This window comes from Leuciscus leuciscus (assembly GCF_965113295.1).
Source record: "Leuciscus leuciscus genome assembly, chromosome: 19".
NCBI lineage: Eukaryota > Metazoa > Chordata > Actinopteri > Cypriniformes > Leuciscidae > Leuciscus > Leuciscus leuciscus.
In genome coordinates, this window is record NC_138743.1 from 22,653,614 (window position 1) to 22,679,538 (window position 25,925).

A 25,925-nucleotide genomic window follows, 5' to 3' on the forward strand; every position below is an offset into this window, starting at 1 on the left:
TCTCTGCTGATGTTTTAGGGTGCTGCCCCTCCTCCACCCAGTCAAATTGTACGAGTCCAGTGTCTGTAAGCCTTACCTACTGTCTACCAGCGTCACATAGTTTTGTGTTTGTGTCTATGTATGTCAGAAAGCCTGTATGCCTCTGAACACAGCAAAACCATGTCTTCCTCTTCACCGCTTTCTTTTCCACCCTTTGTCTGGTGCTGCCGTCACATAAATCAAAGACATTCTGGGACTCAGAAATTCAGATTTGTACCTGCTAAAACACTCCCTAAACGTTGTTGTACAGTGTGTTTTTCATGCACTACACTTCCCTTAAGACTTTTCAATCAGTGTAGATACACAACAGTCCAAAACATGACTCAGTTGACCTTTGGACTCGTATTCTGAATCCTGATTTGCCCAGCAGTATCTTGTAAAATAACAGTCTGAAATCTTAAACCACATCCTGAAACCTTATACTATTAATTACCTGCTTCATTTATCCTCCTATTCATCATTTTAATGTCTCCGAATTCTGTTTTCTGTAATTCTGTTTTTATAGCGTACTGTCTGTGAATGAACCTCCTTATGGTTTGCAGCCCTGTAAGTACAGTACACGAGTAAACGGCTTGCGTGTATGCGGGAGCTAATGTAAAAAAAACGTTTGGAATCTCAAACTCCTCTTTTATCTCATTTGATTTCAAGATTTGGCGTGTGTGTGCGTGTTTACAATTTCTGATTTAGAAAAAATGGTGCATGCTGCAAACTTAAAGTTGGTACAGTCACAAAATAAAGAGAATGTTTTTGTGTTTTATTTTATTTGTTGTTGTTGTTTTTGGAGGTTTGATTGAAATGGTTGGTGAAGCAATACTTTTGTACAAGATTTGTACAAGAGCTACTTTATTTTAATCTATGTTATGGGAATATTTTATATACTGATAACCATTTTTATGGGGAAGAAATCATCATGCATGCATTATGGCAACCTTTTTTTGTTGTTGCTGTATTTCATCTCTTCATCTTCTTTCTTCTTCTTTATTTTTACTTTTTAAAGTGAAATCAATACATTCTGTGCAATTTGAGAATAATAGTTCATACTACTTCCAAATGATAACTGTCCATAATGTTGCTGAACTGAATGAATGACTCACAGGATAAAACTGTGTTTTGAAAGTCAAGATCAGCCTAAATCAGCCAGAAAATGACTCATATTTCCTACGGGATGTTTTGGACCTTTCCCCTTTCTCTCTTTGCCATCCCGATCTTCTGTTTCCTTTTCTTTCTTCACCTCCACCCTCTCACCCCTTGTTTTTTCTCTGTCATCCTCTGCCCACTAGCATTTATTATATTGTTTCAGTTCTCCTTTTCAAGGTAGTATTGTAATATCTATCTATCTATCTATCTATCTATCTATCTATCTATCTATCTATCTATCTATCTATCTATCTATCCATCTATCCATCTATCCATCTATCCATCCATCCATCCATCCATCAATCCATGATAAAGGGCCATTTAAATTTACCACCTGGATACAGATTTGGCGTGTTCTTTAAGTTCACCTTGACCTTTTTGGTTCTTAAAGGACCAGAAAATCTCAGCCTGTTTTTTTAATGAACCATGAACCCAGACTTTTCACCTGTGACTTTTGCCCCTCAGGTGATTCGCAAGGGTTGGTTAACCATCAACAACATCAGCCTGATCAAAGGAGGAGCCAAGGAGTACTGGTTCGTGCTCACCGCAGAGAGTCTGTCCTGGTTTAAAGATGATGAGGCGAGTAACTGCATTAGAGATGAAGTGTTGTTCATTCATTTAATGACTTTATGATGATCATGGTAAAATACAGTTGTCAGTGGTGCGCTTAAAGTTCCCTGCCAGGTTGTGGTGGAACTGATTGGCTGGTCTCTGTGTCAGTCACACTGTGTGGCCTGTCAGGCGGGCTGCCATCTGTCTGCCTGTCTGTGCCTGCTGTACAGGTGCAGGAAGTTCTGCACAGCAAGTGTAGACAGGCAGACAGACAACGCTCTCAGTCATTGACAGCACAGCCTGCTTCTCCCGACCGGAAGCCGGAAGCAAAGGGGCAAGAGAGAGGACAAAGATAATATATTACTTGAATACAAACATAAAGGGCTTCTATATGTCTTCAAAATATTTCTTTTCACATCATTGCATAAAACATACAAAAAGTAAAAATGACACTGAAAACCTACAATACTCTTAACCAAAATAGTAATTTAAATGCAGTAACTTTTATTACTAGATTATGAAACTGTTATATCCATTTATTTTTCACTTTTTTTGTTGTTGAATCCTTCTTTTTCTTTCTTAGCTGCTATTTTACTTGCTCCATTTTCCTCTTATACCCCCACCTTCTCTCTCTGTCCATTGGGAATTAAGGCATTTGGTCTGGATCACCCTGACATAGCTGGAAGCCCCCCAAGTCAAACTAACACACAAACACACACACACACACACACACACACACACACACACACACACACACACACACACACACACACACACACACACACACACACACACACACATGGTTATTGATATACACAGAATGTTAAACACACACAGACGTAGACACACTAACGCTCATTGGTCGTCCCGACTGCCAGATGCATGCGACTATATAAGCAAACACTAATTTTAATGAATACTGAAACTCAAAACCTGTGCGGCGTTTCAAACAGAGGAATTTGCATGAACATGGTTATATTTTTCTGAAAGTCACACACCGTTGGACTCAAAATATTCAGATCTGAACACATAATATAAAAATTATTGGCTTTTCATTAACATTGAATTTTACACAGGTTTTTAAATATTAGACTTAAGAAGTTGGCTGACTTCACAGTTTCTTATGTTCTGCTGAATCCATTATTGCCGTAATTTCTTTTCAATATGAGTGTGTTCATGATCCCTCTAAAGTTTGCCTGGAGTATATTCCGTTCCAGAATTTGAAATTTGAAATTAAAATTAAAATGGGAATATTTGACTTCATATCACACTGTTTCCAATCTCTCCATCTCTTTCCCTGTCTTTCTTCTTCACTTTCTCTTCATTTCATTCTGTCTCTGTGGTTGGCAGTCTCATTGGGGCCATACACATTCCTGGGTGGAAAATTGTAAGACTTTGTCCAAACACCATCCAGCCTCCTAGAGCCTGCCGAAAGAGAGAGAGAAGAGAGAAGAGAGAGGAAGAGATACAGCCCCTCACCCCTTGCTGCAGATCACATTGCAATTCTCACACATTCTGTGCACATACACACATTCTTGCATTTAAACGGATCACTTCTTTACCCTTAAAAATTGTTCTCCAATACAAACTGTTATCAGTTGTTCCTTTCCTTTCTCTAAATCTGTCCCAGTTCTGATGGCGTTTATGGCCTGAGACTGCTGGTTTGGATTAATCAGCGCCCAACACTAAACAGACACGCATTCCTACAGTCTTCCCTCTCCCTCTTTTTGAGCCGAGCTGCATGAGGGAAAACAGATGACTTGTGCACCCCTCCACTTCTGTTCGCATTCGGCATAATCACTTCCTTTTCACCTTTTCTCAGAGTCTTAAGTTAGCATGCATACATGCGTCAATTATGCTGAGATCTGGACAAATCTGGCCTTCTGAACATCTCAAGACGGAAAACTAGCCGGACACCCCAAGCTTTTATATAAGCCTTATGCATGCACAGTTCGGCCTGAGTACATACAGTACATGTTTACACATAAACGGCAGGAAGGACTACTAGAACGGTAATATTATTCGCATGCCAGGTTTATCGACACGTAATGGGTTATGGTGGGCAATCACCTAAATTCAAGCTCTCAATCATTGAGAAATTTCTTGTACGTGTCGTTAACGCCAACGCCAGGCAAAAAGTCCACAGAGACATGCAGTATAACCAACACTGGTCTAGATAACAAACCAAACAGAGCAGAGTCTGACTTTTCACCTGCAGTTGTTGAGTTTTTGTGTATTTTTGCTTGCGTTTGAGAGTTTGCATCGGTTCCCCAACGACGTGAGCCCATGCACAGTCTAACCAATGTGCAGACTACTGTACACCAGTATGATCCTGAACAGGTAGTCTGAACACTGGGATGACGGAGCAGGAGATAGTTCCAGCCCTCTCTCTCTCACTCTCTTTTTCTCTCTCTCTCTTTTCACCTCTTATTCTTTATCTACTTCAATCACTCAGTCCAACCCTGCTGGCCCCGACCTTCACAGGAGGCGGTAGAAGATGCAAAATAAACACGACAGAAATAGTCTCCATTGCTTCTATCTTATTCTCAGTCAGGATGACGCAAATGTAGAGGACGGAGAGAGAAGCTCCAGACGTCCGTTTACCCGTTCTCGACTTTTTCAGTTCCGTCTCGTCCCCGGCCCCGTCCTGCGTTGGTTTGCAGTATCCAGCCTTTGACGTGGCACATTCGCTCCCGCAGCCGGCTATCTGGCAGGACATTCATGGAAGGCATAGCAAAAAAGAGGGAATGAGGAGTCAGAGAAGGAAGGAGAGAGAGAGAGAGAGAGAGAGAGAGAGGAGAGGGAGGGACCCCACTGGCCATATAAGGGTTGATGGGACCCTTGAGGAATAAACTTTTGGAGTGGTCCGTTGTTTCTCAATTCCTCTCTTTCTTTCAATCTTTTGGTCCGACTCGCTCCTATCCACTCCTGTCTTTCTCCCTCCGTCCTCTCTCGGTACTCCCAGCCATCCTCTGGACTTCCCTGCCCCATCTCTCTCTCTCTCTCTCTCTCTCTCTCTCTCTCTCTCTCTCTCTCTCTCTCTCTCTCTCTCTCTCTCTCTCTCTCTCTCTCTCTCTCTCTCTCTCTCTCACTCACCCTCTCTCTCTCACTCTCTCACTAAAGCGGTACCAGATGTTGTATTCCTAACGCCAGCCTGTCATTTTTAACTTTTTTTTTAACCTCTAAAAACTCAGGCAGGAAGTGGGCCCCTCTGGAATGAAAAAAGAGAGAAAGTTTTCAAGGGGAGCAGAAAAGGAGGGGTGCAAAGAGTCAAGGAGGACAAGGAGAGATAGTTTAAAGGAATAGTTCCCTCAAAAGTAAAAATTCTGTCATTGTTTGCTCACCCACATGTTGTTACAAACCGTATGCTGTAAACAAAACAAAAAAAATTATAATTGTTGCACTAACTCCAACAATGAGAGTTTTTAGTGACCAGGAGCTGTCAAGTGCCAAAAAGGAATATTGTGAAATATTATTACAATTTTATTTTATTACAATTCTAATTTAATATGTTATAACATATAATTTATTCATGTGATGCAAAGCTGAATTTTTAGCCTCATTACTCCAGTCTTCAGTGTCACATGATCCTTCAGAAATCATTCTAATATGCTGATTTGTTGCTCAAGCAACATTTCTGATTATTATCAATGTTGAAAACAGTTGTGCTGCTTAATATTTTTGTGTAAACCGTGATAATAATAATATATAATATTATAAGATTTATAAATAATATTATAAATGTCTTTACTGTCACTTTTGATAAGTTGAATTTATCATTGCTGAATAAAAGTATTATTTTGTTTTTAAAAAAACAAATGGTAGTGAATGACTTAAATTTCAGTCTGTTTAAACAAAGCTATCGTATGGCTTCAGAACACTTCAAATGTAGCACACAAGAAGTATGGTCCACTTTTATGATGCTTTTTTGTCCTTTTTGGTACTTGTCAGCTCTTGCTCACTATGAATTGTTGTTGAATGGTAAGAGCTGTGTAATGATTCTTCAACAATAGGTATTTTCCATCCACCTATTTTTATGCGCATTTTGGGATATTGCATAAAAAGCCGCTGGATGGAAACGCCAAGATGTACTTAATTCTAAAAATCCGCATAAAAAACTGATGCGCTCAATTGAGGTACATACATTTTTATAAGATAAGAAAACATGCACATAAAGTACGATGGAAACACATTTACCAAATAAATTCCTTGACATGCATAAAAAAATGCCTCCAAAAGCAAGATGACATGACTGTGTTTATTGCGTTTCATCTGCGTCCTCTGCAACGCAAGTAACTTATTAAATACAAAAAAAAAAACACCTACAGTGGCTTCTCCTACTGCAGCAACCTAAAGTTTTTTTATCAGGAAGATATTATTTTGTTCTCTTCGACTCGCTGGATGGAAATGTTTCGCAAATGTTTTGTGCAATATTCCAATTTAGTTAAAAGCACAAGTTAAATGTACAACTTTGGATGGAAACATAGCTTTTGGCATTGGAATCACATGAAGGTGAATAGATGGCAGATTGTTTTTAGGGTGAACTGGTAGATGGCAGATTTTTAGATGGTCTAGCTGATTTGCAGAAAATACTTGAATTTCCCCAAAAAATTCCTCCACAGTCAGACTCAATCACTGATAGTGGCTTCATATGGCTTCTCTCTTCCCCTTCTGTTTTTCATTTTTACTCTTTTTAGAGTGTTTCCCCTCACACTTTCATCCCTTGTTCCTCTCTTTCTTTCCCACATCTCCGTTCCGTTATTTGCAATGTAATCCAAGCCGTTTCCTGAGACCCCAGCCCCTCCTGTACAGACAGAGGGAGGGGGAGAGGGGGAGCTCTTTTTCTTTTCTTTAGTTTTTTTTTTTTCAGACGAAATGTTGTGTTTTAGAGCCTTGGTCCAAATAATGACTTCCACATGTGGGCCCTCACACTCTATCTCTCAATTCCTCTTTCATTCTTTTTCCTTCTTTCTTTCTCAAATCTTTACTCAAAAAGTGAAAACTGGTAGCATCTCTCATGTGCATGATCTTTTTTTTTTTTTTTTTTTGTCCTGGGCCTGAATCCATCCTGAGGATGATCACATGGATCTACAGTAGATTCTTTCTTTGTTTCTTTGCTCCTGGCTTTCTTCCTTGTAGTAATTTTCCCTAGTTAACACCATTTTAGAGATTCAGTTAAAGAGATTGTTCTGCCAATAATGAATATTCTGTCATTATTTGTTCACCCTGATGTTGTTCCAAACCTGTATTTTCTTTCTGGAACAGAAAGGAAGAATGTCCCGATCACTCTTTTCCATGCATTTGCAATGAATAGGGATAGAAGCCTTCAAGCTCCCTAAAGGATGCAAAACACCATAAAAGTTTCATAAAAGTGGTTCATACAATGCCCGCTAAATTCCATGTCTTCTGAAGCTACGATAAAAACTTGAGAGCAATAAAAGTCTTGAGTTTACAAGAGATGTCTGATTCCAGAAAAAATTTGTTCTTTTGAAACAGAGGTATTTAATTAATTGGTTGATCTTGCTCACAGAAGTGATCTGAATGATTTGTTCATGAATTGGACTGATCCAGTTCTCAAGTTCTACTCACTGCCTCAATGATTCAGTGGTGAATAGCTCACTAGAGGGGAAGATTATCAGTAAATGAAAACTTGAAATTTGTGACAATTTTTAAGCTGGAAATCTCCAGTCACAAATCATTGTAATTAAATGGAAAAGAGCAACCAGTACAGACTTAAGATTTTTCTCTTTTGTGTCCCACGAAAGACAGTCACACAGGATGAGTAAATGATGACATGTTTCCTGTTTAGGAAAAACTCCTAATACAGTTTGTTGACACTTATAATAAAGTTGATTATTAAGATTTGCTTCTCAAAAATTTGCCATGTGTGAATGTTAAAAAAGGTTCCCAGAAATGCTGTCTAGGTAGGCAGCTCACTAAGTCTTAAGATGTCCATTATCTGTCTCATTTTCTAGGAAAAAGAGAAGAAATATATGCTTCCTCTGGACAACCTGAAGGTGCGGGACATAGAAAAGGGCTTTATGTCCAGCAAACATGTCTTTGCCATCTTTAACACGGAGCAGAGGTCAGTTACAACAATTTTTTTTACATGTTTTTTCAGAGAACATACATTTTCATCTTTAAAAAGATGATCAAACTTTAAATTTAAATATACAGTTGTGGTTATTGGCACCCCTGTTAAATGTGATCAAAGATGACTGTAAAAATAAATCGGCATTGTTTATCCTTTTGATCTTTCATTCAAAAATTTAGCAAAAATCTTTCATTGAAGTATAGTAAAATAATTGAAAATGGGGGGAAAATCACATTATGTAATAAATGGTTTTCTCTAAAACACGTTGGACACAATTATTGGCACCTCTAGTAAAATATACGATATAATATATAGTATATATAAAAGTATATTTCCATTAATATTTACGTTTTTTAGCACATCAGGGTGACTAGGAGCATGAAATTGTCTAGCTATGACTTCTTGTTTCACAGGAGTATAAATATGAGGAAACACAAAGGCCAAATTCCCTTAATCATCCTTCACAATGAGTAAAACCAAAGAATATAGTTCTAATGTGCAGCAAAAGATTGAGCTTTACAAAATAGAAAGTGGCTGTAAGAAAATAGCTAAAGAATTGAAAATCCCCATTTTGACCATCAGGGCAATAATTAAGAAGTTCCAATCAACTAAAGATGTTACGAATCTGCCTGGAAGAGGGCGTGTGTCTATATTGTCTTAATGCGCAGCGAGGAGGAAAATTGTAGTGGCCAAAGACTCTCCAATGATCACAGATGGAGAATTGCAGAGATTAGCTGAGTCTTGGGGTCAGAAAGCCTTAAAAATATATATCAAACATCCCCTACATCACCACGTTGTTTGGGAGGGTTTCAAGAAAAATCCTCTCTGCTCATCCGAAAACAAACTCCAGCATATTCAGTTGTCAGACATGACTGGAACTTCAAAAGGGACTGGATTCTATCGTCAGATGAAACTATAAAAAGAGCTTTTTGGCAGCAAACCCACCACATGGCCACAGTTAAATATATCACTGCTTTAATGTTGTGGGCCTATTTTTCTGCTGGAGGTCCTGGACATCTTGTTCAGATGGTATCATGGATTCTATCAAATACCAACAGATAAAAAAATTTTAACTGACCGCTTCTGCTAGAAATCTTATAATGGGCCGTGGTTGGATCTTCCATTAAGACAATGATCCAAAACAAAATCAAAATCAAAATCAACACAAAAATGTGTCACTGAGCACAAAATGAAGCTTCTGCCATGGCCATCGCAGTCCCCTGACCTGAACCTAGAAACTGAGTGGGCTGAACTGAAGAAAAGAAGCGCCAACATGGATCTGAAGGATCTGGAGAGATTCTGTATGGAGGAATGGTCTCTGTTCTCTTGTCAGTTATTCTCCAAACTCATCAGGCATTATAGGAGAACAATCAGAGCTGTTATTTTGGAAAAAGGAGATTGCAAAAAGTATTTAATAAAAGGGTGCTCTGTAAATAATTATGGCCAACGTGTTTTGGAGAAAAGCATTTATTCCATAATGTTCCTCTTTTATTACCATTTTTATATTTTGCTTAAAATAAGTATCTACTAAAAGCAAACAAACAATGTACATAATCAAAAAACCCTCATTATTAGCAGAAAACAAAGTGAACTAGAAATTCTAAGTTTAATGTTGAAATTTCCTTGCCATCTACAAATAATTTTCCCAGTTATAACATCATTTATTATGAAATGCTCTTAACATGCTGATTCATAATGCTAAGTGTAGATGAAAAAAACATCTTGTTACAAACCTGATTTAAATGGTTAGAGTCATGTATGACAGATAAAATTAACTATGCTGCATTCTCGTTTTCGGCAGTGTTTTTATTTAAATATTCACCTATTTTACTGCTCACCGTGTTTCAGCTACTGTTCTTAAAATAACTGTGTCATCTGCAGCTCTTAATGTTCCGCTTTTAACGTCTTTAGCGGGGAGAGAAGCAACGCGCACCGAAAGGGCTTGAATGAAGCATGTTTGGCTCTAGATAAAAATATTAGAGGATGTAGCGCCGAAAGATCATTAAAATAAACAACCCTGAACTCTTGTGGTGTAAACCACTCCGTTGTTTTGACTCAATTTAACTAGAAACGGTAAAACGTTGCTACCGTTCTCATTATGTCTTGCGGTTCGGTTGAAACCAAGCCGGGGTCTGGAACCGGACTGCGGTCCGCTATTTGAGGATGCCTGTTATAGACAAACACCACACAGCAAAAAAGAGAGTTCACTGTGACCAGTGTGAGTGTTTGTCTCTGTGTGTTTTGAGATCCCAGCCATTAAAATTAATTGTCTGGTGGACAATGAAATGGGTGAAAAAATCCCATAGACTTACAAACAGGGAGGGACACCATCCTGGCGATTTTTTTTTTGCAGGGGCGAGCACCACTCACATTTTCTTTAGGAAATGTAGAAATTAATGATTATTGTAGAGTTATTCTATTAGAGGTATTTTAGAGAAGACTTTAATATTTTCTCTCTTTCTGTCTCTCTCTTTCTGTTTCTCTCTCTCGCACACACACATACACGTGACACACACACACATTCCATTCTACAATGTCTGGAATATTAATCAGTTATTTAGAGCTCTCTTCTCCTCTTTTAATATGTTTCTCTGTGCCACAACGAGGCTTTTTTTCCCTCTCTTTTTTTTTTTTTTTTTTCTGATGCAATTTGTACTCTGAGCTCCTGGCTGCTTTCTAATGGAGGCTTTCTCAGAGTCTGTTACCCCGTGTCATTACCAGGCATGATAAATATAATAAGAAGTCGCTTTTTAAGTGTTGCTGTCCTATTCAGCTGCGAAGAGCGACAGGATGTTTTGTCAGTCAGTTGGTTTCTTTTTCTGTGGTGTCGCACTGAGTAGCCCCGCCTATGGTGAAATCTCATTGGTCCAAAATCCTGCTCCATACAACTGTATCATAATAGTCAAATGTGTAATTTTTTTCTATGTTACAATGCCAAACTTAATTTTCAGTGACAACTACAAGTTTGAGGTTGGTAAGATTTTTTCATGTTTTTGAAAGAAGTGTCTTGACTCACCAAGGCTGCATTTATTTGATCAAAAAACAGTACAAACAGTAATATTGTGAGATATTATTACAATTTAAAGTAACCGTTTTCTATTTTAATATATTAATATTTATTTATTTTATATATTTATATATTTTGAAATGGAATTTATTCATGTGATGTCAAAGCTGAATTTTCAGCATCATTACTCCAGTCTTCAGTGTCACATGATCCTTCAGAAATCATTTTAATATGATGATTTGCTGCTCAAGAAACATTTCTGATTATTATCAATGTTGAAAACAGTTGTGCTGCTTAATATTTTTTTATAGAAAAAAAAAAAGAAGCATTTATTGGAAATAGAAACCTTTTGTAACATTAATCAATTTAATGCATCCTCAATGAATAAAAGTAATATTTCTTACTGACCCCAATCTTTTGAACGGTAATCAAGATAATTTTATTATTTATGGTAATTGTGTTTGACAATGTCAAAAGCCTAAGATTCACTGCAAAGGCAATTAATTGGCCGTCAGTGAGCATGTCACACTAACCGATCCAAGACTGTTGATTTTGCCTTGCAATGAAAATTGTCTCAAGGAGAGTGCAGTGGATTCACATCTGGTGGTCACGGCACACGCACACACTTAAACACGCATGCCCTTCTACAGGGGCTTATAACTCCATTTTACATGCACACCTTTATATTTTCTAACATAAACACACTCTAACTTCACAGTAATACTTCACAAAGAGCACGACGGGAACAGGGGGCGCATTAGGACACGCTTTGACACATTCCTGGCCAGTCTCTACTTCAATGTCTCCCTCTATCCTCTTTTTCTCTCAGTCTCTAACATTCTGTCTCTACGAGCGCAGCCTCTTTAGTTTCGAGTGCGGGTGTGTCTGGGATTGATTAGCTGCTTAATTGGAGAGATGTTGGTATGCTGCGGTGAGTGCGCACACACACACACACACACACACACACACAGCTTTGACACTGAGAGAGGCATGGCAGACTATTGTAAACACACCCAGGGCTGCACCACAATCAATCAGATGCTCTCTCACACACACACACACACACATCCATCACTTCAAGCACTCTGTATAAAGATATTCAAGCTCTCATAAACTCCACACTCATTCCCGCTCACCAGCAGAAACATACCACCCAGCACTCAGAAAAATCCCCTTTTCTTCTCTCTTGCTACACACACACACACACACACACACACACACACACACACACACACACACACACACACACACACACACACACACACACACGTGTTCTAATGACCTAGTGATTCATACTGTGCCTTTTACACCCACCAACTCCCTAGTGTCAGAGCGACCAGTGATGTCAGGCGGTAGATGTCGTTTTTGTCTCAGCGGTGACACCAGTCTGGCATTGGACGAGGAAAGAACACACACGAAAAGTGCTCATGAGAAAAGCAGAGAGCTTTTTCGTCCACTTTCTTCCACATTTTTTGCATCAGTGTGCATTGCATCCGGGTTCATATGTGACGGCGAGTAGTTATGTGCGGTTCTGGACTCACTCAAGACTGTGATTAAAGGAATGCTTTGGGTTTAACATATGCTATGACATCTGAAACGATTACCACAGACAATAATTACAACCCGCTCATCAGTTTGTTAAAACAAACAAAAGTAGGGTTTTTTTGTAATGCATTTACAAAGGAAACCTCTCCTCATAGACTTCCATTGTTAATGCATTACAGTAAATGCGATTTTAGTTTCTGATGGATGGAAACATAACATGTTTAACTCTTTCCCTGCCTCTTTCCCTGCCATTTATGAGACAATGCTTACCTGCCATTGACGGAAATTTCCAGCTCTTTGTGTTTTCACTGTTATACGGTAGGGGGCACTATTACACATCTTCTGAAAGAGTACTGAATCTGCTGATCAAAACACAGGCAAAAAAGAAACAGAAACAAGCGATAGCACATGTAAGCAGATGCATATTTAAAATAATGCGATCATCAACATTAAACAGCATATAAATCAAAACTGCCTAATGTTACAGAATGAAATTTTGACCCAGGACGAGCTATAGGACTGTGAAGCTTTGGGGGTGTTGATGGACTCGATCTACTCCAACTATTTTTTGATCATTGTTCTGAATCCGATCTAGATGTAGTCTTTGACAAAGACGTGATTTTTTTTCAGCTTTTTGCTCAAAATGTTGCTTTTTTTATTAAACTTGCCCACATTCAAGTGTTGATAAAAAAAATGCATTCAGCTTCTTTTTTTCTTTTTTTTTAAGCTGAGGCTCTGTTCTTTCTTTTGATATATTGCATGTTCAGATATTCATACAACAAAATATTCTGGGGGCCATGAAAATGTTGTGAAAGTGATCAAAAATGCTGGCGGTGGCTGGCAACTTTTTTAATCGCTGGAGGTGAAAGAGTTAACAAGTGTCCAGTGTTATTATAGTTAACTAAAACTAAAACTAAACTATTAAAAGTTGTTAATTAAAATAAAACTAATAATGAATAAAATAATTATTAAAATCAATATAATATTTGATAAAAAACTAAAAAAATTAAGTTGGCACAGAAGTTGCGATAGTCTTTTCTTCCCTGTTGTGACACACACACTCACACATATATATATATATATTTATATATATATATATATATATATGTATATGTATATAATATATATATATATATATATATAATTATATAATTTTTCCTTTTGGAATTGTTGGATCATTGTCGTTTGCTGTAGAACTTAGTCAGGTTAGACACCATACTGAATTTAACGCAGATGGAAATGAGGCTGTGAGGAATAAACAGTTTTTACAATGGCACACACTGTATAAAGTCTCTTAGATCACTTTATTTTCACAAATTACTTGTGACCTGTTTGAGAGGCGCTTTTATGAAAGCGCCACTTATAAAAATCTATTGTGCACGCACCTTTGGCGTGAGCACGAAACCTGCAGTATGCAATACTGCAACCCCGCGCCGAAATTCAGGACATGTAACACCAACACTATTCAACCGGAGTGAATGAGACGAGTGAGTGAACGGAGGCGGGTGTGTGTCAAACCGTCAATTCACCGTCGGAGAGAAGAAGAGTGAGAACTCGCAGCTGGTATTGGTGTATCGATACTGCAGAAAAGGAGTATTGCAACCGTTTCAGATATTTCAGTATCGATACATATCGAAATATCGATTTTTTTTTTACTACACTAGTTACAAGGTCACATGAATTAAAAAAATATATAATGATTTGCACTTATAATTCATTTATAATTAATGCTGCAATATTCCATAAAAAAATAAGAAGTCAAAAATGACAAAAGCACATAACCAAAACTTAAACAAAAAAAAGAAGAAAAAAAGCTAATTCAAAGTATATAAAAAAATACTATAATAGTATATAAATAATACTGAAATAACACTGCATGCATCTAAGAATTTGGGATATGATCTAAGCTTCAGTTAAAACATAATAAGCCCCGTAAACGTAGCCAAATATTATTTTTGGATGCACACAGATTGTTTTGTTGATGTTGTGCATACTCAATTTTAGGTCTAAATCCTTTTAAAAGTCAGAGCCGTACTTTGTGGTTTTGGAATGGCAAATAAAGTTCAGTACATTCACAAGCGCCGCAGTTATCCTGCCATAAATATCATGAACTACCAATGAATTATGAATCGTTTAACCGCAAAACTGTATTCCACACATTACACCTTATTAGGAGGGTCTGCAAAGCAAATGATGTTTGGATGCTTGGATCAGTGTATCGCTTATCCAGTCATATACAGTGTGTAAACGTTTGGACTAAACGGTTATAAAAAAATATTTATCAGTTTTAGCAATTAGTAGCACTGAGTCATATCTGAGCTTGCAAAAACAATGTTTTGTAGCTGAGTTTTATGAGATCAAAGCATGTGAGAATGTGGTTGCTTTGGTGTGTGGGTTGTTTTAGTGTATGCGTGTCCGAATTGACCCGGTCTTAGGCCACGTTCTTGTAGCCGTTTTCTTATCAGCCGCAGACTAAATCAAATACACGCTGGTACGTTATACTTTAAGCCTCTTACCCCACAGGCACAACAATGAGAAACAATAGCCACAAAAAGAGAGAGAAATAAGAGGGAAACAAAAGGAGGAGAGGAACAACAGTATAATTAGGGGGAATGTGGAACAGATGGAGAGAGATGGGCTCCAGATTCCTGCCTTTCTCGGAGCAAGGGGAAAAAAGAGGGAGAGAGAAACTGGGTAGAAAGATACGAGACAAAAGTAAAAAGTGGGAATGGGAATGACGGATAAAAAGTTGAGATAGGACAAAACCTGGGGAATTTTTTTTATTAGAATCAGATTGGAAAGAGTGAATTTTCATCTCAAACAGGGCAGAAGGGGTGGTCTGGGGTTTGTGGTTTTGGACAGATGATATGTATGAGCGAGAGAGGGTTTTGCAGCGTTTGTTTGTGCGGGAGTGTACGTGCTGCCATGGGAACCAGCTAACAGATTACTTTCCCTGTAGGAACGTGTATAAGGACTACAGGCATCTGGAGCTGGCCTGTGACACTCAGGACGATGTGGACAGCTGGAAGGCCTCTCTGCTGCGAGCTGGGGTTTACCCAGAGAAAACCACAGTAAGCACGGGAACCCATTGGATTCTGTACCTGTACGCTAAAACCTGTGGCCTAATACTTCAAAATAAAGGTTTCAATTTAAACCAAAGAGGGCTTTATAGCCAGATGCCATGTGGACATTTATAAGCTCCACTCAAAACTTTTGATTCCCTAGTTCTTAAAACCAACACCATGTGTTAGTGCTTTAAAGGAATAGAACAAAAAAAAAAAAAAAAATCATCCCATGGCTTTTTCTTTCTTGAAACAAAAGAAGTTCTTAAGAAAGTTCATGCTGCTCTTTTCCATACAATTAAAGCAGACCAGACCAAAAATGCACCATAGAAGTAGTTTATGAAACTTATGTGTCATATTCCATCCCTGCCTCTGAATATGCCTACTTCCCTACAAAAAAAAACGATATGAAATGAGTAGTATGTCTTTTTTTTTTTGTATTCATAAAACAGTAGGTGAAAATTACCTGAATGACCTACTACTTCCACTGAAAAGTGTGCATCCAATGGACAATTTACTGTCCCATGAGGCTACGGTAGGAGTTGTGAATGGTAGTGAAGTGACACAACTGGCGCTGTAGACATGAATGAAATGAAATTTCATTCATACTACACACACATTCATAATATGTATATAGAACAACATTTTTAAGGTTAGCTTGAAAAAATTAACCCTATTGATTTTCTAAATGCATGTTATGGATCTTATTGTGAGTGATTCATATGTGCATACGTTGTTTTTGTTTTTTTGCTTAAATCTCATCTCTTTCTTACAATCGCTGTCAAGCTCAGATTCAGCCGAGATCTGCCTTTAACCAATGGATAGAAGTTTTTTCTTTTTCAATAGTCTGGTTCAGTCTGATGTACATCACTATATGTAAGAAAATATATTTTTCATCGCAACTTTGATGCTCATGAAGTTTGTTCCTCATCAAATGTAGTATCAGACAGTATTTGATTTCAGACGCAGCTCTTTTTTATTTGCCTTTGCGTAATTGGCATGTATACATATTTAACTTCATATTCAAGCGATTTGTTAGGAGACAATGAGAACCCCCAAAAAACGATCATATGGCTTCAAAAGACTTGGATTACAGTCATATGTAGAACTTTTATGTAGATTTTTTGTTCTTTTTGCATTAGTCCACATTCACTTTTATTGTATGGAAAAAAGTAGTGTGAACATTATGCCTAACTTCTCTTTTTGTGTTCCATAGAAGAAAATAAATGATAACAGAATATTAATTTGAGTAAACTATTGAATCCAGAAACCAATACTGAAGAACCTATGAAATAGCATCAGCATTTGGCAATCTCCAAAGTGCCAAATGACTAACTCAAGAATCCTTTAATGAACCTTAAAGGGATAGTTCACCCAGAAATGAAAATTGTGTCTTCACGTACTCACCCTCATGTCGCTCCAAACCAATAAGTCTTTTATTCATCTTCAAAACATAAATTAAGATAATTTTAATGAAACCTGAGAGATTTCTATCTTTCCTGAAAGTCAATTCCACCAAAATGTTGATGCTTCATAAAGTTCTGAAGACATTGTATGAGAAATCCATATGAATTGAGTGGTTTAATCCAAGTCTTCTGAAGACACAGGATATAAAATATGGTAAACAGAAGCTCAACTGTACTTGCTTGATGAACAAACCTCACTGGTTCTTGCACGTCCAGCAAGCACATGCTCTATGTATGGGCGTCGATCAATGTTTATATGTGAATAAAAGCCTAAGTTAAATCTGTTCATCATATAAAGCGATTGTGTCTGGATTAAACTGCTCGTTTCATATGGATTATTTTAACAATGTCTTTATGAGCTTTTGTCAGTGTTTTGGTGCAATACATTTTCCAAATTATTTCAAAATCTTATTCAAATATATCCTAATTTGGGTTTCGAAGATGAACCTGAAAGTATGGGTTTGGAACAACATTAGGTTGAATGATGATGACAGAATTTTCATTTTTGGGTGAACTATCCCAGAAGAAACTTCAAAGAAACAAAGAAGAACCTTTATTTTTAATATCCTAATTTCCCATTCTTTACAAACTGCAGTGTTTCAAGAATTGTACAGAGATTATACATCCACATAATAGACATGCCCATACGGCATCTATGCACATAGAGTGTTGCTGAAACCTCCATATATTTCTGCAGAACTGGAGCGCCTCTCGTTTTACACATTTCACATTTTATTGCTCAGAATTCTACAGATTTTGCTCTAAAATCAGCACATAAAAAGTAGATTCCATCGACGCCTTCTAATAACGTAGTGGACTGTAGTTCGGATAGCTCACACTCCTGTAGCGTTTCTCTCTCTCTGTGTGTGTGTGTGTGTGTGTTTGACTCTACGGCTGCAGGCTTCATGGTGGCTGTGCTCTGGGGTCAGAAGCTCTGCTGCATTCCTCAGCTCTTGTGTCACACCATGGAGGATCAGCGAGGGAGGGGGCTCTGAGCTCTGTTTCTAATCAGCTCCCTTGCTTTTTTTCTTCACGCTCCCCTCCATCCCCCTCTTTCTGTCTTTATGTATGCTTTGGAGCTACATGTTGAGTGATGTCACAGTTCTGTCAGGGTTCCCCATAATTTGCTTTGACAGAAGTCAACCACACCCCCTCCGACAGTCACTGAAGTAAAACTCATTATTTCCTCGCTTCTCGTCTTTTTATCCCCCAGTATCTTTTTTCCCCGGCCTAGTTCTCTTCATGTATGCGCACTCATTGCCCTCTGAAACATCTTTCTCTTCCCTCTATGCTGATTGTACCTTTCCCATCCAGATTTGTATTTTTTTCTGATTGATCAGGTGGATGGAGAGAGTTCAGGCCAGGCGGAGAGCTTCTCCATGGACCCTCAGCTAGAGCGTCAGGTCGAGACCATCCGCAACCTGGTGGACTCGTACATGAGCATCGTCTACAAAAGCATTCGAGACCTAATGCCCAAGACCATCATGCACCTCGTCATCAACAATGTCTGTGCCCTTTGCATCTTACACTGACATAACATCCGATACAGAAGGAAAAACAATGAAATCACATCAAATACATTTGTTTTAAAATGTCTACCCAAATACTTTTTAAGTAAGATGAAGAGAAATGTACTTTTTTGTAAATTTATATTTTATAAAAAAAAACATATACTGGTAACATTAGGTCTTCTCACAGGGAACTTGTTTTACGGTTTATGTAATGTGTAGCATTTCTAGTTAATTTTTTTAGATTATTTATTACATTCTTTTTTTTAAATACTATAACAAATATTCTACTTCTAAACACTATTAACAGTAAAAATTTGTTAAATGTCTAAATATAGACCTGTATATTTCTAAATCTTATAGTTAGATATTTCAAAACTTTTTTGCACTTGAATTGTTACAGCAATAGTATTCAAAATGTATTTTGGGTCAGAACATTTTTATTTTTTTATATTGTGATATTTAGAAATATGAACTTTTGATTCCATGTGTGGGCAGTTTTCAGTGTAAATAAATGTACCATTTTTTTGGCCCAATTAATTTATGTTTCAAAAAACAATTTCAGACTATTTTGTTTCACTGTGGACTTTATATTCAAGGGCACGTTTAATTCAAGGACAATAACTAAAACGATATCTATTTAAGTTTATAAGCTTTAACCTGTTAACTGTCACGGGCCCACCGGTGGGCCCAAATCCATTACATATTTAAAACAGTAATATCCTATACTAAACCTAAACTAATCTTGACAAACTATATATCATTTGAAAGCTTACAATCTCTAGTTTTCATATTTGGTGACTGATTTTCAAAATAAATTACAGAGGAGCCGTAATTTATCAATTTGCAACAAGAATATTTTCATATTCCTAAGGCGTGTTCAGACCTTTATTTTGAAATAGCAATGAACATTTTTATGTGTTTATATTACCCATATTACTTCTGATTAGAATGTCTACTTCATAAATTGTATGAAAATTGTGGAAATATATGGTTCAGATCACTCAAAACACATATGGAAATGGAGGCGCCCTTATATGGGCAGTAATGGAGTCTGGCTGTCACCTAGTGAAAAAGTTTGGTACTGCGCCCAAACAAAATCTCACTGAAAGCTCATTTTTTGAGATATCAACCTAAATTTTGAAACACAACTTGTTCAGATTTTTTACTTTGATTTTTTTTGCAGTTTTAGAGTCACCCAGGTTTTAAAAATATATATTTTATATAAAATATGAATAATATTTTTTTTTACATCGTACATTTCCATAAACTCTATAACTTTTTTCCTGTTTCACTTTCTTAATTTATTTCACTTCTACAAAAATCTGCCAAATGTCTTCTTTAAAACAAGACCAATTGTATGTCTATACTCCAAAGCATTCTTTAATTACAACCATTTAAGTTCGAAATGTGCATTTTCTTGTCTACTCAAAAAAAGGGGGGTGACAGTTAACAGGTTAATAAGCGTTCTAATTCTATGAGAATAACAAACTCCACACCACTACTTAACAATAACGACTTGGGGTGTACAATATATTGTGTCACAATAAATGCAACAATATGTATCGTGGATAGTGACAATATGTATTGTGTGTTGTTCACCCAAAATGAAAATTACTGTGTGAGAAAAAATTCACGTTTACAGTGTTTCAGTGTCAGTACTACATTAAACTACTATATATAATGTTGAATATAATGTATAATAATGCAATGGGGGATGCAGTGCGTGCTTATAATAAACACAATGTTATCATCACTATGCCAGTATAGTTCTCCTTATAATTATCATTCTTGGTGTGAACGGCCTTTGTGTAGTTGGCTGTTCAGCTAGTCATGTAATCTCAACATGAGGCGGGAACCATCCTAATGCAGAATAAAACAGCTTTTTTAGGCTACGGCTATAACTATGTCATCATCTCAATGTATTTTTTTATACATTTTGTCTAAACTCCTATTCGGCTTTTCTTTTTATATATTTCTATATTCTTCATCCGTAGGTAGAGGAGTTTATCCACGCTGAGTTGCTGGCTCAATTGTATTCTTCAGGAGATCAGTACTCTCTGATGGATGAGTCTCCTGAACAGGCCCTGCGCAGAGAGGAGGTGCTGCGTACCCACGCCGCCTTGAAGGAGGCTCTAAACATCATCACTGACATCTCCACCTCTACCATCTCCACCCCGTTGCCACCCCCCGTGGATAACTCCTGGCTTCACAGTGGCTCGCTGCACCGAAGGTACTTCATCTCTCCACTTCCTGTTCAAGGTGTCTCCATCATCAGTACACCTCATCATCCAGCGGTGCTGTTCTGTACTTGACCCCTAGAGTTTAAACCAGCACATAATTAATGGTGGACAGTTGGCACTAACACAGAGTGAATCACAAGGATTCCAGGAAATATCATGGAATTGTGTTTTCCAGGCCTAGAAAACTATTTGAGATTAATAACAAATTAAAAGTCATGGAAAATTAATTTTTCTTGTGTTGGATGCTGTAGAGTAAAACCAACAGTTTTGTCCAGTATACGAGTTGGGTTGGTTCTTTTAAATGAATTGTTGAACCATTTATTAGAGAATTTGTCTGAATCAAAATGATTCTTTAAAACTGTTATCCAGTAAACACATATGACTGCAAAGGTAATGGAAATGTTATACCCCACCCACACTGTTAATCATTCGGGGCCCTATCATATACACGGTGCAATGCAGCGCCAGGCGCGACGCAAGTGTTTATTGCTAGTTTCAGCCCGACGCAGTTATCATTTTCACGTCCTGCGCCACGTTGTCTAAATAGCAAATGCATTTGCGCCCATGGGCGTGCTGGTCTGAAAACGATGTGTGTTCAGGCGCATTGTTGGCACTGAAATAGATTTGGCATGTTTGTGTGGTGCTGCGCGTCCCTGTGTGTGTAATAAGCAGAGTGTACGTGCGATGTGGACCCGCCTATAGGCGCATATTACTAACAAGCTCTTTAAATAACAAAAATATATATTTTTGCGTAAGTGCACTTGCCCCGTACGCTTTAGACCATGTGCTTAGATCGTTAAAATAGGGTCCTTCGTTCACGCCTCTCTCTCTCTCTCTCTCAGGTCTCCTCCAGGTTATAGTATCCCTAAGAAGCATCCTGCTCCGGCTGCTCCTTCTCTACCAGTTCGCTTGGAAGGTCCGGACCCACCTGTCTCCAACAGCACCGTCACCACAAACACTAGCAGCCACCCCAAACGAGTCCCTCCTGGTGTTCCCAGGTAAACATCAGATCTGGACCTGAAGTCACACACTAGCTGCTTTAGACCAAGTCTTGGTACATTTCAACAAAATCAATTCCTGTACGCTAAACCACGACATGATTCATCAACTAATGTTTATCTATTGCATGAAAGGGGATTTCATGTGTGTTCTCTCCATCAACAACACAGCTGAATAAGCCTTTGATTAATAACGCACCCAGTGACTAGGGTGGAATCAGGTGCGTCAGCACTGAAATAGGCAGAATATTTTAAATGAAACTCAGTGACCTGTAACTTCACAGCATTTTAAACAGTATTTCAACAGTTTTCCAAGCTTGAAAGCTTTGGTGAACTTGTGGTTTCCTCTTTCCCAGGTTTTACCTTCTGTGACTCTGTTGTACTTTCATAAGTGCTCAGGAAACAAGGTGCGGTCACGTTAATTTTAGCAAAGTTTCGCATGCAAAAAAAGAGATGTATGAAGCACTGCATACACGGAAGTTACTTTATTGTCCCAATAAGGCGGCATCCATTTAATAATTTAAATAAATATAATAATTTACACTCTATGTTATTATTGCATACCATTTAATATACGACAACACTGAGGTGCAAATACTATCTGCCTCTGTTTATAAGTATAAATAGCACCTAACTACTATTTACACAGCCTATTGCAAAGAAAATACGTAGGTCTACATAGGTAATACATTTTTACATAGGTCTAGTGTAAATAGAATATATCGCTATTTTCACTGTGTTTAAATAGCATCTATTGCTACTAATTCAATTCAATATAAATATAAATGTATATTTATAAATATATAAGATCAATTTAAAAATGGCTTCCACCATGATTCTTTTATTCACATGCACACCCCCAAATCCAAAAGTCAGAAAGTGTTCAGTTGCAACAAACCCTTTAAGTTAAGAAAACAGTTAAGTTATAATTATAGGGTATTATCACTAAGGGTTTTCTGAACCGATGGGTTTTGCTGCAACCGGCTACAGATTTTCCCACTGGTAATTATGGCATAGTGGTGACGTTCATATGCATTTGTCTCATAAATACGATAAGTCTGCCATGGCAGCATATGATTGTTAAAAAACTATTTAAGATCCTCTAGGTTCTGCTATCGTTCCCAAATGTTGGGATTTATGCTCGTACTGAACACAACTAATAGGACTCTCTGTGTCCCAAGAGCGAGGCTTGTTCTTGGATCCGTCTTTAGGATTAGTCTCGAAGCGGAGCGCTCAGAGACCAGAACTCTTTGTGATATATACGCATACCTACCTTCATATGCATGATAGATGAGACCACGTGCTCACCGGTCCCAAAACTACAGCACTAGATCACAGACACTGCTGTCTCCACACAACATGAACATATGGTCTTGAGTGTGAAGTAATAAAAAAAAAGAAGAACTTTAACTTCAGCATGTCACTGCTCAATCACACAGGCAAACATATTTACATTTTAAGGCTTTTCAAAATGTTCAAGGAACACTGCATTGAAAATATGTAGTATTTGTAGGTAAAACACAAACTGTCAAAAAATGTCAAGGTCATATATTCACCACCCAGGAAAGATATAGAATCCATGTAGAACTTCATGGTATAGTGTTTAAGTGTTTTCTGACTTTAATTTATAATGATTTATTGCACAAAAACTCATGGTGTCTGGATGATTTCAATTGTATTACACTTTATTATAATTTTTTGTTTTGTTTTGCATTTTATATATTATTTAAAATGTTAATTTATAACCAATTCAACATTGATATTACATTTATATTCATATAATTTTATATAAAAATCTATTTAGTAGCACTTCATATGAAAATATTAATTATTTTAATTAATATATTACAGTATTTAATGTTATAATAATTTAATATAATTATATTTTGATAAAATTATATTATCTTTATAGGAATGAGAATTAGTTACAAAAAATGTAAATCAATATATTAAACAATTATATTTTATATACAGCCATGGTGATAATTATTGGCACCTTTGGTAAATATGAACAAAGAAGCCTGTAAAAATAAATCTGGATTGGTAATCCTTTTGATCTTTTATTCAGAAAAATGCACAACATTCTAACCTTTCATTGAAGTAAATTAATTGAAAATGTGGGGAAAATCTCTTTATGAAATAAATGGGACAGTTATTAGCACCCTTTTATTGAATACTTTTTGCAGCCTCCTTTTTCCAAGATAATAGCTCTGATTGTTCTCCTATAATGCCTGATGAGTTTGGAGAACACCTGACAAGAGATCAGAGACCATTCCTCATACAGAATCTCTCCAGATCCTTCAGATCCATGTTGGCGCATCTTCTCTTCAGTTCAGCCCACTCAGTTTCTATAGGGTTCAGGTCAGGGGACTGGAATGGCCATGGCAAAAGCTTAAAGGGTAACTCTCGTCAAAATTGAAACTAGGCTCTTTTTGTTAATATATCTGAGTCAAACTTTCATGTAAAAGCATAATTACAATGGAAACGCCACTTTTAAGATTGACCGTATTTTCGTTTTAGGTCAAAATGCCTTTTGAATGGGAGTGCATGGGGCACTTCTATGATTGCATCAAAATCGCTATTTTTAAAACACTAAGGAGGCTCGACACAACATAAAACTGCTCGAAGTATCACCAGGGGCTCTACACATGAACTTGAGCATTGACTACATTGTTTGTGTACACAAAGTTTACTAAAAAGAAAGGTTTTGTACGACTCACTTTATCAGTTAGTGTTTCCGGTGGCTGGAATTTTGTCAGTCAAAAGTAGTCGATCTCCGAATGCAACGTAACATCAGGAGAGTAAAGATGGAAAGCTCCTAAAGCTTGTTTCCATATAAATTCACGGATAATTTTTTATCTAAGTTATCATGCTTTTCATTGAAATTACAAGTTCATGACATTTCCTCATATGGAGTCAGTTCATTACGTTGCATACAGAATCTCTCCAGATCCTTCAGATCCATGTTGGCACTTCTTCTCTTCAGTTCGCCCACTCAGTTTCTATAGGGTTCAGGTCAGGGGACTGCGATGGCCATGGCAGAAGCTTCATTTTGTGCTCAGTGACACATTTTTGTGTTGATTTTGATGTTTGTTTTGGATCATTGTCCTGATGGAAGATCCAACCACGGCCCATTATAAGATTTCTAGCAGAAGCGGTCAGGTTTAAATGTTTTATCTGTTGGTATTTGATAGAATCTATGATACCATCTGAACAAGATGTCCAGGACCTCCAGCAGAAAATAGGCCCACAACATTTAAGATCCAGTGGTATATTTAACCGTGGCCATCTGGTGAATATGCTGCCAAAAAAAAAATTATTGGGGGGTTTCATCTGACCATAGAAACCAGTCCCTTTTGAAGTTCCAGTCGTGTCTGACAACTGAATATGCTGCAGTTTGTTTTGTATGAGCGAGGAAGATTTTTATTGAAACCCTCCCAAACAACATGTGGTGATGTAGGGGATGTTTGATAATTTTGTTTAGGCTTTCTGACCCCAATACTCAACTAATCTCTGCAATTCTCCATCTGTGATCCTTGGAGAGTCTTTGGCCACTCAAACTTTCCTCCTCGCTGCGCATTTAGACAATAAAGACACATGTCCTCCTCCAGGCAGATTCGTAAGGGAATTTGGCCTTTGTGTTTCCTCATATTTAAACTCATGTGAAACAAGAAGTCATGGCTGGACATGTTCCTAGTCACCCTGGTGTGCTAAAATGTTTTAAATATTAATATACTTCAGAGATATTTAAATTATATGGGTGCCAATAATTGTGTCCAATGCGTTTTAGAGAAAAACATTTATAAGGCTACATAATGTGATTTTTTGTTTCTGTTACTTCAATGAAAGTTACAAACTTTTTGAATGAAAGATCAAAAGGATCAACAATGCTGATTCATTTTTTACAGCCATCTTTTTACCAAGGGTGCCAATAATACTGACCAGGACTGTATTTCACATTATTACAATTTTAATTGAATTGAATTTTACAATTGTAATGTAAAATTTTGTATATGTTATATTACATTTATATTATGAGAATTAGATGTCACAGTGCAAATTTTTTTTATGTTTTTTACCCAATTCAAATTTGATATTATACTTGATATTTTTATTAATTAATTTGTATTCATTTATTATTTCAAATAATATGTATTTAAATGTATATATATATATATATATATATATATATATATATATACATAAATCTTCTTTATTATAAGATTTCATATAATTATAATGTTTTGATGTATTGTTTGTCCTTTTCTTTTTAG

At 37.1% G+C, this 25,925-nt stretch overlaps 2 protein-coding genes across 7 annotated transcripts in view; one reads left to right on the plus strand and one right to left on the minus strand.

The window, feature by feature from the left end:
- The window catches only part of LOC309481799 (uncharacterized protein), a 232,292-nt gene that overhangs the window by 69,932 nt on the left and 136,435 nt on the right, over positions 1 to 25,925 (minus strand). The window lies entirely within an intron of this gene.
- The window catches only part of dnm3a (dynamin 3a), a 48,707-nt gene that overhangs the window by 18,701 nt on the left and 4,081 nt on the right, over positions 1 to 25,925 (plus strand). For 2 of the 6 annotated variants that reach the window (XM_082146785.1, XM_082146787.1), the window contains 7 exons: positions 19 to 48; positions 1,642 to 1,755; positions 7,704 to 7,813; positions 15,334 to 15,445; positions 18,243 to 18,407; positions 20,408 to 20,643; positions 21,496 to 21,651. In XM_082146785.1, the coding sequence (XP_082002911.1) occupies positions 19 to 48; positions 1,642 to 1,755; positions 7,704 to 7,813; positions 15,334 to 15,445; positions 18,243 to 18,407; positions 20,408 to 20,643; positions 21,496 to 21,651 (923 nt within the window). The other 4 variants (XM_082146786.1, XM_082146788.1, XR_014200098.1 and 1 more) reach the window with 4 other exon arrangements.